This window comes from Mus caroli, chromosome 17 (assembly GCF_900094665.2).
Source record: "Mus caroli chromosome 17, CAROLI_EIJ_v1.1, whole genome shotgun sequence".
Taxonomy (NCBI): domain Eukaryota; kingdom Metazoa; phylum Chordata; class Mammalia; order Rodentia; family Muridae; genus Mus; species Mus caroli.
In genome coordinates, this window is record NC_034586.1 from 85799447 (window position 1) to 85813848 (window position 14402).

General features: G+C 35.9%; 1 protein-coding gene across 39 annotated transcripts in view; it reads right to left on the reverse strand.

Annotated features, from left to right (window-relative positions):
* Positions 1 to 14402, reverse strand: part of Nrxn1 (neurexin 1) — a 1073594-nt gene that overhangs the window by 308319 nt on the left and 750873 nt on the right. For all 39 annotated transcript variants that reach the window (XM_029470970.1, XM_029470959.1, XM_029470968.1 and 36 more), the window contains one exon: positions 12883 to 13064. In XM_029470970.1, the coding sequence (XP_029326830.1) occupies positions 12883 to 13064 (182 nt within the window). The remainder of the gene's footprint in view (positions 1 to 12882; positions 13065 to 14402) is intronic.

Below are 14402 nucleotides of genomic sequence, written 5' to 3' on the forward strand. Positions count from 1 at the left end.
AGAAGAGAAGAGAAGAGAAGAGAAAAGAAAAGAAAAGAAAAGAAAAGAAAAGAAAAGAAAAGAAAAGAAAAGAAAAGAAAAGTTCTGAAGTCATAGAGAAATGTTTCAAATCCAGGGAATTATTAGTTTTGTGATTTTGGTTAATTTATTTTAAAACACAATCACACATCTGTGAAATGAAAATAATAATTCTTTCTTCAGTGAATTACTGATAATATTAAGTAAAGTATAGATTTTGGCAAAATACTTAAATTGATGCATTTTTCATAATAAGCACTCGGTGCATGCTAAATAGTCTGACAGTTATTTCTTACTAAGCAAATGAATTGGGTAAGCATAATCTCAGAAGGGGAGTTTAGCTTTCTGCTTTGTTTTTAGTTTGGCTTTACTGATAACTGTCTTCAAGCACTTAATATGTATAAAGGTAAAACTCTAAATAGGCAAGAATCTGAGAATTCATTTCACATTCATCATTTAACCAAGTGCCAGATGTTCACAAAACTAGAGAAACAATACAAGGTGATGACACGCGTCTGAATTTTCTAAACTTGAGAGCTCAGACAGAAGGACCATGAGTCTTGGCCAGCAGCAGCTTTCTATAGCAAGAACTACCAAATAAAGAAGAATAAAAGAAGGACGCGATGTAAGTTGGAGGTAGAACACTTGATTAACATAGTTTTGATCTCTACCATCAGGCAGGTGATGATGCCACATGGCTCACGAATATTCTCATAACAGATATTATCACTGAGGCCTCTGTGGGATGTGTGTGTGCTTCAGTGGGCTGGAAGTAGAGATCCCAGCTGTGTATCATTTGCTTGTACTATTATCCTTTGGGAGTCTACCTCATACTGTGCACGAAGGAGAACAGTATCGAAGTGAGAGTTGTAGAATGGAAAATTACCGGTCAGGGATCAGAGAGACCAGCAGGCACTCCGAAGGAGCTCACCTGTTTCTCCATTCACTTATGGTGCCTTTGTCTGCCAGTCACTGTGTGTTATATACTAAACATGATGTTAGTATATGCAAAGTGTAAAACTACATAATATATAAAACATATAGTATGATATTATATATCAATATAGTATGTTCCCATTGACATCAAATTAAAGAGATGGCAGTACATTTAAAAATAGTACAATAATATGAAATTAAACTATATGTAGAAAAAAATCAAAGACCTCTAATAATACCAAGAAGGACATCATTAGTTTTGTTATAAGGGACAAAGTAATGCTTTGTAAATACGTATTTTTAAAAAGTACTTTAAATTTAAAAATTGTATTAGAAAGGCTTGCAGGGAATAGATGTGAGAGGAATATTTCAAATAAGAATTGGCATGAACAAAAACAGTTTGGAATTCTATTTTTACTGTCACTTATGATAAAATATATAATTGTATTCCTCTATTTTTTAATTTAGATATATTGCATACAAATCACACCAATTGCTATTTTATCTACTCAACTCCAGGATGTTTGAGAAAGCTAGCCAGAGAGCTTTTGATGTTTCTAATTTACTACACAGTGTCTGTGTTGAAGATACCTGAAATAGTCAGCAGTTTCTGTGGTGTTGGTCCATTAAAGCTGAGGATGCCTGACTTTATGCACATGCCCTGAACAGACCAAAGGCAGGGTTGTAAAGGTTGGTCTCAGTGTGGATGGATGGCCTTCGTACTCTCATCTGGGTCATGTCAGACATCTGCCCATGGGACTTGCTTTACTTCAGGGACTTGGGAGTCAGACTATGTGAATTTAACCCTGATTTTGTCACTTTGTAGATGGGAGATGCATTTCTCAACAACTAAATGAGGGTTCTAGTTTGTTTTCTTTGGATGTTTTAGAGGAGTTTTGATGTCATTGATCACTTTATATCACACAAAAAGACTATATCACACAACAAGACTTTTGTTGTGATTTTATGCAAGGGTAATTAAAAACCTCACCCCACATGCTCACATTCTGTGCCTGCCATGTCTGGAGAATGGACTACACCCAATAATTCTAAGATATTTTAGGTCAGAAAGTCCTGCTTCATTTGCTTCTGTATGTTCATAGTACTGGAAGTTTCTTTGCATATAAGCAGTTAAAACATGAGATAAAGTCATGCTCAGGCTATGTGTGAGCTAGGCAGTTAAGTCTAGGTTATACCTTGATTATTGGACCAACTAAGAAGTTTGGATTTAGAATTATTTGTAATAAAGGTCTATGGATATCTTTAGAAGTGGTTTAAGAAATAGTTCTATTATCACTTTTGGCCTGAAAATACAGATCTCTTTAGGAGATGATGCACATGACCTCTGTAATACCAAAACATACATAGTCAGTATGTTGGTAGAACTAAATCAGCAGAACTCCTAGACCTAAACTTTGTCCACTAATATTGGTTGATCATTTATTGAGTTCAAGGTTCAGACTGGGCTCTGTCACAGAACAGATGTTATCATGAAGTTTATTACTGCTCAACACCATCCTACACATTGTGAATAAAATAATCATTAAAATGTAAAATTGTATAAGAGGCCTGGTGATGCAGAACTGTAATCCCAGCTACTCAGGAGGCTGAGGCTTGAGGATACTAAACTCCAGGCTTCTTAGGCTAACTTAGCAAGACTTGTCTCTTAAAACATAAGCAAACAGGAGACAGGACACACCTCAGTGGTAGGGAATTTGGATTGCATATGCCAGGCCCTTGGTTCCATCACCAGTATTGGCAATGGAAGAAAAAAAGTATCTTGAATATTTCCAAAAATGTCCTGGACCAGAAACTTTCCAAATAAACCAGAAGAAAATATGAGGGCAGCAAAAAGAATAAAAAGTGTGTGTTTACTGATTTTCTTCAGGGAGTATCTTTGCTTCATAGAAAAATAAATTACCAAGTGTCTTTGTATATAATTTTGATGAATAGATAATCAATTTTCCCCATTAAATAAGCATTGTCAAGCAATGCTCTGAATGTTACAGGACCATGCCCTTTCTGACCAGCTGTGTTCCTATTTGTAACATTGCAATGGGAAGAAAGTTTAGCTGGGGAGTTGGGCAGAATTTCAGATTGAGTAACTAAGCCTGTGGTACTGTTTCAGTGCTTGTTCTCATAAAGCGAGGGCCTTGCACTGGAGAAGATGAGCACAAAGTAAGGAGTTACAGTGTGTTGACAATAAGGCTGGGAGCCAGTGAATGAAACACTGCCTCTCTGTGTTTTGCAGCCATCATTTCCCTCTCAATATGGAAGAGAGTTAGGAGTCCATAATAAACACCATTATTTTTATACTACTTTAAAGAATTAGATTTAAGAAGGGAGGGTGTGCTTTAGAGAAAGAAAGAATATGTAGAAGGCCATAGGGACAGTTCACCAGAGGCCATTAATCTGTAGCAGTAAAAAGTGACATAGCAAGAAAGTATAATCTAAGACTATAATGTTCAGTCCAGTAGAAGGTAGTTGCATGGGCATCTGAAACATAGCTAACGGTATTCAAAACCCAATGCTAAAGTGTATGTAATTTCAATTTACTTGTGTATAAATTTTTCATTGATACAGTATTCAATTATGAAGAATTTTAAATAATGCATAGTGTAAACAAGTCAGTGAACCTATATAACTGTAGATTTTATAAAGCAAAGAATTTGTGATGAAAATCTTAGATTCTGAATTGAGAGGTGTAGGTAATAACATATATTGGCCATATTTTAAGATGATAATAACTTATGTATAGGTTAAGAGATACTAAACTTAATTTAACTATTAAAATCAATTTTATCTTTGTTTTTCCATCTGTATTATAACTAGTAGATAATGTAAAGTTTCATATATGGCTTACATCGTATTTCAATTGGACAGTGCTAGCAGAAAAATACATGGGGAGTTGGCAAGAACTGACAGGCAGTAAGTGAATACAGCACAGTTTTTGTCAATGATGTAACACCAGACATTCAGCTGTGGGATGCTGGGGTTGGTTTCTAATGAACCAAGTTTGAGCTGCATCTGAGATATCCATGTGGAAATGAATAAGCAGAGGAAATATCAGTGTGCTGATTGGTGGGGGGCAGGAGAGAAGCCAGGACTACACACATGTACTTCAGAGTGAGAAATTGATATGTGATAAGTACAACTCAAAATAATTTTCAAGAATACTTAGATCTGTTTTCAAAGACCAATAAGTAGTAGTCAGTTAAATATTTTTTTTCACCAAAGCATAAGCTTTGTCTAACAATCTTGAATTTCTCATTTTCAATAGGCAGGAAGGCTTTTTAATGGATTAGGTCCAAGGTGAAAATTATTTTCCTTGATGGGAAAAGTCCACCTTTAAATTGTCTCCATAGAAACCTTGTTATAATATGTTCTCCAGTGGCCATAGAGCATTCCCTCAGTAGGAATGGACTATACTGGCAGAAAGGCTATACAAGCTCTTCAGCTGGTTTTCAGGAGGCAAATCCTGGTTGATGTTGATAAAGAATCCTCCATTCTGGCTGTGCACACCTTTAATCCCTGCTCCTGGTAGGCAGAGGCATATGGAACTCTGAGTTCCAGGCAGGCCTGGTCTACAGAGGGAGTTCCAGAACAGCCAGTGCTACAAAATTCTGAAAGACTGCCTCTTGCAAAAAGTACCTAAGGCATGATAAGTTACATACCTCAACCCTAACATGTATGTTTTCATCAAAACAATTTTCTCAGTTTCTTGAATATTACATCTAGTCCCTTTTTGTGCAAGATTTTAATTCTGATCATTTTTCCTATTATTAATAGGAACACTCCCTTGTATATTCACCTTGGTTATTTCCTTTGGTTATTGAAATAAACTGTTCAGTCTGTGAAGTGGTGTTACATATCATTAATCCCAGCCCTTAGCAGGCAAGGGCATGATCTTTGAGTTCAAGGCCAACCTTGTCTACAAAGCAAAATAAACTGTTCATATTTGTCATGACCCATTGCCGGCATCATTAAAATTCTAATGCATAGAATTACTATTTTCTTATTTCCTCTTCTTTGACAGACCTGTTTACTATGCTGTTTGCATTTAAAAATATGCCTACTGTGTGTTTTGCATATGACTTTCAATGCTTTTTGTGCAACAAGAGACATTTTCCTGATCAGTGTGTAAATGACCTCTTATTCTCTATGCATTCCTCAAAATAGTTATTAAGCCCCAAGCAGTGACTTCATTTCTTTTCCATCATTCTACATTTAGACTTTTGCAAAGCTTGCATCCTTAATAAAGCATTTGCATATGTTTTAACAAGTGCTCATCATTTCTTTCTGGAAAACACAGAGTTATAAGAAATAATGTTCAATGTACCAATACCTTCAGAGTACAGCTATTCTGAACTATTACTTCTCAGGGTATCCACATTTTAAAACAATAACCAAACTGTTTTAAAAGATGTTAAATAGGAAAAACAGTTAGACAAACTAACTAATCAATCATCTACAACATAAATTACGTTTTAGGTGACCTGTTATATAGTGTTTAATTAGCCTAAAGAAATGTTTCCTCGAGATAGATTCCTAAAAGGATTTTATTACAGAAGAAAATAAGGGGTCTTCAGTAGATAAAAAAGAATCTAACAAAGCAATCTGCTGTGTTAGAGGCTTGGCACAAGAAAACATTTAAGCAACTCACCAGTGCCCAAGAACAGAGCATTTGAAGCCTTTCCGTGCAACAGTTTGAGGCTTACTACAAAGCAATCATCAGGAAGAGAAGCAATCATAGGAAAGGGCAGACTGTGGACACGATTTTCTCTAAGAAGTAATATTCTTGGCATGTTACTCCTCTTTTACAACCATATTCATAATTTCCATTAAGCAGATTAGGAAGTATGAATATTGTAGGCGCAATATGGAAACACTGAGCCTAGAAACAGAGACCTTGGTGACTAAGCTTCAGCTACTAAAAATCAATGGAAAGAAATAATTTGGAGAACATTAGAAAAAGAGGATAGGAAAACCCCATTCTTTAAAAGTGCGTTAGTACATTTCATTAGACGAGAGGACCGAGAAGGGAAATGTAGAAGATGGACCCAAATAAGAAAACTAAGACCAGAAAGCTGAGTTTGGTTCATTTAATGAGGAGAACTCTCATCCCCTGTGGATAGGTGGGAGTCAGTAGGGGGTTGATGTTTCTTCTTATTACTGGAATGATGAGATCAAAGGGGCAATTTTAGAAATTAATGATATCAAAGAATTAATTTAGCCAAATAACCAATGTAAAATGTACTAGAAAGGACTCAAAGTGGAGATAGAACAACAACCAGGAAGTGGAGGCAGAGGACAGACTTCTAACAATAACAAAGCCATGAACAGAGAACGCACAGGGGTACTCAGTGTCTTGGATCAGGTTCTTTAAACTTTACAAGAGTGTCAGAGGAGATACAGTGCTAGGAGCTAATTTATAAGAACTGGCACAACACAGTTGACTAACTAGTAGTTGCTTAGAAAAATGAGAAACCAACTGCATTAACTTCTGTGAAAGTCACAAGCTTGTATGAAATGGAGGAAAAGACTGAACAAAACCATGAATTATGAGTAATGGGTGTTACAGGTTTGCAGCATGGCTAAGCAGGTGTGGTGATTTGAATAAAAGTTCATAATTCATATATTTAATATTTGATCCCCAGTTTGTAGAACTATTGGGCAGCATGGGGAAGTGTGGCCTTGTGAAATGCTCATTGAGATTTCAAAAGCTCATATCATTCCCAGTTAGTGATTCTTCTCTCTCTCTCTCTCTCTCTCTCTCTCTCTCTCTCTCTCTCTCTCTCTCTCACTCATTCTCTCTCTCTCTGTTTCTCTCTCGCACACGCGCGCACACTCTCTCTCACTCTGTGTGTGTGCATGTGCATGCCTGTATGTCTGTGTGTCTGTCTCTTTCTCCCATACTTTTTCTCTGCATCATGATGGTTGTCTCAATTTATAAGCTCTTAGCTACTGTGCGGGTGTCATGCTTACTTGCACGTTGCTATGGTACAAGCCGTTGATTGTCATGGACCCAGCTTCTGGAACTGTAGTCATCCCCATTAATCTCTTCCTTTTTATAAGTTGCCTTGGTCATGGTGCATCTTTATGGCAGTAGATGGGTAAGTAAGAGAGCAGCTAAAGATGTTTACTGCTAAGCCCAATGACCCACTTTCCATCTCCTGAACCCACAGAGTAGAAGGAAAGAACCGACATCTGTGAGCTGCAAGTTGCCCTCTGATCTTCAACTCTCTCTCTCTCTCTCTCTCTCTCTCTCTCTCTCTCTCTCACACACACACACACACACACACACACATACACACACACACACAATGTAACAAAACAAACCCAAAAGAGAAAATACAAAAAAAAAAAAAAAAGCCAAAACAGATGGGAACAGAAAAGCCTCTTTTTGCCCTATTTTTTTTTAAGTATGCTCACAATTTGACAAGTGCAGTATGACTGTGTTTATAATGGTAATACTTGGCCATTACCATACTAATTAATCAACTAATTAGTCAATTAATTAATTAACGGGAGAGTTTTTTTCATGGTTTATTTTCTAAATTTAGGTTGACACTCCCAAGGAGAAAAAGAGGACCATGGGATGGGGACCGTGCATCCATTATCATGTCCTTTTCCCAGCATAGCCTGGCACCAGCTGTCCTCACAGTCAATAGAAGTTGGGTCATAGATTCACACATCTTCCCCAGAGATGACTGTCTTTCATACCTCAACAGCTTGGATGACAAGAAGTGTTCAAAGCATGGCAAAAAGCCATTATTTCTGTTTTTAAAAATTCTAGTCAAATTTGATACATGTACATTAATTCATGACCCAGGAAAACAAAACTATGTTAAATATGTACTTTATTTGACTTTAAGGTTTGAATTTAAATATTATGTCGCAACATGAAACTCTCATAAAAGATTGTATCTGTTGCCCAAAAACAGTAATTCAACAGAACAATATTACAATTCAAGAAAAGCTGGTGGGGAAAAATTATGTTTTCTCTTGTTCATATGAGTGTACACACATATATAATTATTGCCTATAAAAAGATATTTTTGGATAGAATGTTACAACAGTGATATTATATAGTCATGGAACATGGAAGCTGACAGAGCAAGATGAAAAAGGTTAGGCAGAAATCATATTGTCAGGTTATTTAGAGACATTTAATATTTCCTATAAATACGATGTTTTGAGTATATACTAAAAGTGCTAATCAAAGGTATATTTGTAAATCAAAATCAATTAAGAGCTTGGCTCCAAAACTCAGTTTCTGCCCCAGAAGATGACAAAGAAAAATCACTTAAGGCAAAAGTGTACAACAATTCACCAGTGGAATTTAGAATGCTTTTTCATGTTCCCAAGATGAAAGTATTTCCAAGAACACTGCTCACTCAGCCTCTCCTCCAATTCCCCTGGTTAGAATAGGATACCATTAATACCCACCAAAGGGGTGAGTCCTCATTCACACAGCCTTCCTTCCATAAATGTAGAGGTCTTAAATGTAATCTCTAATTAGCACCTGTAAAGTGATACCTACAGGAGATTTTCTGAAAGTGACAATATTGGTAAAATTACATGCTACATCTGATTAAAAACTACATGCTATAAATCAACCCTAGTTAAATGTTTTTGTTCATTGCTCCTGAGCAAATATTTTTAATGGACTAAAAGCCTGCCAAATAACTAATTTAAATATTTATGGTAAAATATTTCACAAGACACTTTATATTGTCTTTAAAACCTATGCTTTATCCACTTCTTATATGTGTAATATCTAAGTAATGTCACCTTATTCATATATACTGCATGCAAAGTAGACATGGGGAAAATTAAGTGCTCAATAAACCCTATGGGAGAGGCTTGAAAGTTAGAGTAAGCCATGTTTCCATGTTTTTATTAATCATCATTTTTATAAGTAACATTCCATGACATCATATAGTTTATCAGAAAGTCAGAGGAAAATATGAAATAAATAGAGAATCATTAATGATAAAATAAGGTTATATAATAAATAGACTAGTTTTGAAGGTAAGGTAAGTGATTCAACAAACAAAAACTTTCAGCACATGTGTTCTTAAAACATCAAATGATCCTGCATCAAATATTTATAAATAGCCGGGCGTGGTGGCGCACGCCTTTAATCCCAGCACTCGGGAGGCAGAGGCAGGCGGATTTCTGAGTTCGAGGCCAGCCTGGTCTACAAAGTGAGTGCCAGGACAGCCAGGGCTACATAGAGAAACCCTGTCTCGAAAAAACCAAAAAAAAAAAAAAAATATTTATAAATTAGCACCAATTAAAATACAGGTTGCTATAAAATAATGATCAATTATTATTCTTTTTCTATGTTGTCAACAAGAAGCTAGATGATGTCCTCAGAGTTCTATGGAAACTAAAGTGTGTCTATAAAGATTTTTTTTGACCAGTGAAAGTTAAGGACTTACCCTTAGCCTGTGACCCAGTATTTTCAATACCTAATTAACATATTTATTCTGTTAGAAAATCTTAATAGTTTTTCTCTCCAAATCTTCAACACTCCCTGTCTCCTTATAAGCTCTAACAATTAATAATCCACCTGACTTTGAACTCTGCATTGATGACATTTACATAAATATAACAAAAATCAATCTATCAAAATTAGGACACTGGATTCAAAATGAACTTTTCCTAAGTTGATCTATTTTTTTAAGTTTCCAGTTAATCAAAATTTAAATGTGATTACATTTTCCAATGAATTCAAACTTGATCACTCTGAAAAATAGGAAGATAAGCCACACCAAATATTCAAATCTTTGCTGAAATTACATGCCAATCAGACTTTTCCAGCTAGTTAATTGAAACAGCATTATACATTTTTAGCAAGAATGGAGGATCTTTAAATGATGCAATCAACCTTCCTGTTTATTGCCTCTATCAATTAAAAACAGAGTGAGATTTTCAGACGAGATCCATACAGAGTTTATACACTGCTTACTTAGAAAGTTCCCATAAAACATCCAGCTAGTAAAGTAGGTATCAAAATTTTCTAACATATATACATATATACACATATATTATATATACACATATGCATATATAATGATGTATATATAAAGTATGTGTGCACATATATAATGTATGTGTATATATAATGTAAGTAAAAAATGATACATCACATGTTATTCAAGTCAGCTTAAATCTGTTGTATTTTTAAGAAAACAAACGCCAATATTCTACAATTCTACACTTTGCTTTATGTTTAAATTTTTGGTCCTGAAAAAAAAACCCAGAGAACTTATTTTTAAAAACAAGTATAAACTTGACAATTGAAATAATAATCAGATAAATAAATTCTTGTGTATTTTTAATATTAACCAGAGTTGCCAAGCATGCTGGCTGTAATTCCAGTTACCAGGAACCAGAGTTAGTAGGACCAATTCAAGGACAATTTGTCTCAAAACCACACCTCCTCCCATGCTTTTCACAGTGAGAGAAAGCAAAGCCTCTATCACAAGTATCTTCTTGGATCTATTCTCTTCCCTTTCTGATTTTCCCCTGCCCTCTCTTTCCTACCTTCCTGATTTTGATTTTTAATCTCTTCATGGGTCCATACGTTAAAAGGATTTATAGGTACATTTCTGTATTAAAACCAACAAAACATGCAAACCAAAACAAAACCCAACATTGAGATGTTAACTGCATGTGACTTGTGTCCAAATAAAAGGCTTTTGAGTGCCAATGGATGATCATGTGCAGACAATGGAAGGAGAGAACATACTGGGTAAGGCTGAACTCAACAGTATTAGGAATCCCAGGAAACGCCTATCCATTCCCCAGTTGAAGACAAGCTCTCGGGGCAAGGGAAATTTGAAAAATTCTCTTTCAAGAAAAAGATTACCTAGAGATAAACATTGAATCTATGATGAATGGCAAGGCAAAGCTGAAAGGGGATCTGGAGGGAAGGAAAGCGAAGCCATCTGTGGCCAGGAGAGGAGTCTACTGGCTGCATACATGGAAGTTATCAACTATTTATTTTTAAAGAAGCTTAAACTTACAGTTAGTCAGAATTCCTAAGAGATGGCCAACACTCTAGACCAATCCCTTTGTTCATAAAATAAACAGCAGTAGTTTGAGTAATTCAATAACAGCCTCTTACCATTTCACAGTGATCATTGCAGAATCTTTTTCAGGCTAAAGGTGTAATTGGCTACAGATCAATAAGTAATTTCTCTTAGAAGGACAAAGGTCTTGTTTGCTTTCATATATACACATATATATGAAATAATATATTAAATAGCATAACCCTTAAATCAGAGCTGAGTAAATATATTTTTTGAATGTCACAATTGCTCTAAGCAGCAGCAAGATTCCTTACTGCCCTGTGAAGTTTATCTCAACTGATCATTTATTTATGAAGCTATAAAAATCCAAATGCTTTCACTTTTGATTGTTAGGCATTTGCTGAAAGGCAGGTGAAATTACTTTCCTAGGGTTGCCATTTTATGACAAGTGCATTTTGAGTAAAAATTTACAAAGGTTCAATAATGGTTGTGCTGAGGTGTTATTTTCTGTTTATTTGTTCCCCTAAGATTAGCAATGAATTCAGCATTTGTGGCTAATGTGAAACTTTACCTGACTTACTGGAAATTCTGGAAATCTAATGTAAAAATGAGATTAAGAAAAAAACTAATAAAATCTTTTGGAATGAAAAACTTGTCAATCTGTGATGATGTACTGGAGTGACTGGTGGTTTTCCTAATTAGCTTAGAGCAAGTTTCTATCAAGAAAGAAAATGTTTGAGAACATAGCACTTGGTAAAGGCAGAACATAAAGAGGCAAACATAAACAAAATGAGCAGACTTTCATGATCAGTAGACTTAGACAATTAACAATGCTCAAGTATAGAAGAGACTGTAGAGAATCAACTATATCTGAAACTTCAAAAATAGATTCCTCTAGATGAAGCAAGAACCCCTTAGAGTGTTTGTCTGCTGGATTGTTTATAATGCTACTGGGGATCGACACCTGGGTCTTGCACATGTTACACAGGCCCTGTACCACTGATGTACAGACCTAGATCTAGAGTTCCTTGGATGTCGTATTTTTTTCTGTTTGTGATTTTGCTAAACAGAAAAATACTACTATCCCTTAGAGGTTAAAGTGAGTGTATTCTTCTTCGTGGATTATACAGAGAGCTGCAGAAATGAAGACTTACAAATGCACTTGGTATTTCCTTAAAAGTGGGATTGAAAAGAAGAGTCTGAGCTATAACATGCATTATGGAGCCTAAGGAGAAAACCTCTCTTTCATAAGCGATTATTCACCTTTTATCACCTTTTACTATGCACTTGCTGAGTCTCTATGTCAAGTTCAACAGAGCTGAGACAGAAATAAGACCATTTTTTTTTTAGAACTTTCCCGACAGCCATCAAAGCTAGTACAAAATGACCCAGAAACAATCATGTTACCATTTTCATGTCCCCAACTTAAATCCTCACATCTTTCAGGTTTCCTTCCCTTATTCCTCCCACACCATATAAGTTCAGACAATTTCTACTCTGGCAAGAAAAGAGGTAAGAACACCGAATCCAGATCTTCAGATGACACCAATACCACAACCTCCTGCTTCCAGCCAGATGGCACAGCGCTACTGAGTAATAACTTACTTTATTAACTTGGAAAATCTGCCTAGAGATGAAATTCACTCCAAAATGTTTTTGCAAGCACAAAATTGACGTGATTTCAGATTCAAAATTAAAAATAACTTTATTCCTATTATGAAGTATATGTTAACAACATATAAACACTACAGTTTATTAGCTCTATCCCAGATTTAAATTGCTTTTGGGGAATAATCCAAGAAAATATATTTTATATGAATTTATATATATATGTGCATATATATATATATATATGCAAATGCTAAGCCTATTGAAAAGTACTTACTATGTGCAGCTCCAGGTAGTCACCCAGGCCTGAGGAACTGTCCACACGCACCAACACTGCTTCCTTCTGGACAGTGCTAAACCCGATGGCCAGCCTGTCTGCTCGTGTGCTGGGGCGGTCATTGGGAGGCCACTTATATGTAATCTGTCCACCACCTTTGCTAAAGATATATGTTGTCCCAGCTGTAAAACAAAAGACACATACCATTAGTATGAATATACCAAGTCTATGTTTCCTGATGCCATGTTGATATAGCAATAAAACATTGATATTACACACAGAGCTATGGCAAAACAAATAATAGATTTCAATGAAACTTCCTCAAGAAAAAGGAAGATTTGTAACAAAATCAGTGAAGCCACTCAGTTTTTAATGTACTCATTAAATCCTCCAGCAGATATTACAGAACAAATGGTAGATTTCAACTTTCTCAATTGAGTTGGACAAGCACAGGATGTAATGGGCTTTCATTTTTGCTGCCAGTTGTAAGAAATAGTTTAGATGGAAACATGGACTGAAGGCTTTAGAAAGGCAGCAAAGGACATATCAACTTGTTTGTGAAACAAGGGCTGCATGTAGATGTGACAGGAGCCATACAGCCATACAGGGTATGCAGGGCCATACAGCCCAGTGGAATGAACTGCAGTAAACAGGTTACAAATCAAAGTTTTGTGGGAACAGGGTTTTCTTACATATGACATAAGATAACTTATGAATTAATACCCATATACCCCAGAAATTATGTCAACAAATACACATAGCAGTTGTCATCCATGGAAGTCAGGTATTACTTAACATGTATCATCTAGGGTCTGTGAGACAGACGAGCATCCTAGAGAGTCCCTCACCATCTTCACTTCTTTCAGGCAAATACTGGTTTACAGTATGGAGAATAAGGCTACAGTCTCAGCCATGAATATTAAGACTGTCCATAGAATGAGATACCAGGCATTATCCAGTGTATATAAAGAGACTGTTTCAAAGCATTAGAGTACCATACTGCTGATTTGTGAACTTCTCTCACACTGAACACAAGGAATCCCTTGAAGAAGAAGAAGACTTGGAAGATATTTCAGACAGAAAATGTGTAAGAAAGAATAAAGGAGCTGAAGAGACTGCCGGTGGTCACTAGCACTTGCTCTTCTTGTGGAAGAACCAGCTTTCTATTCCTAGAATATACATGGTAGCTCACAACCATCTGTAACTTCAAGTCCAGAGAGAATCCAATGCCTTCTTCTGACTTCGGCAGTCATCTGGCATATTTGGGGTAGATATGCATAAATGCAGGCAAAACATCCCTACATTTAATAAAATGAATAATCAGAGAGGGAGAGGAAAGAGAGAAGTAGAGACAGAGGGAGAGAGGGAGAGAAAGAGAGAGAGAATAGAAGATCTAAAAGTATCAGTCTATATTTCCAGCTACTAGAGACACTAAACAGAAAAATCACAAGTTCAAGGCCTGCCTAGACCACAGACTTAAATCATACTTAGTCTTGACAACATAGTAAGACCCAGTCTTA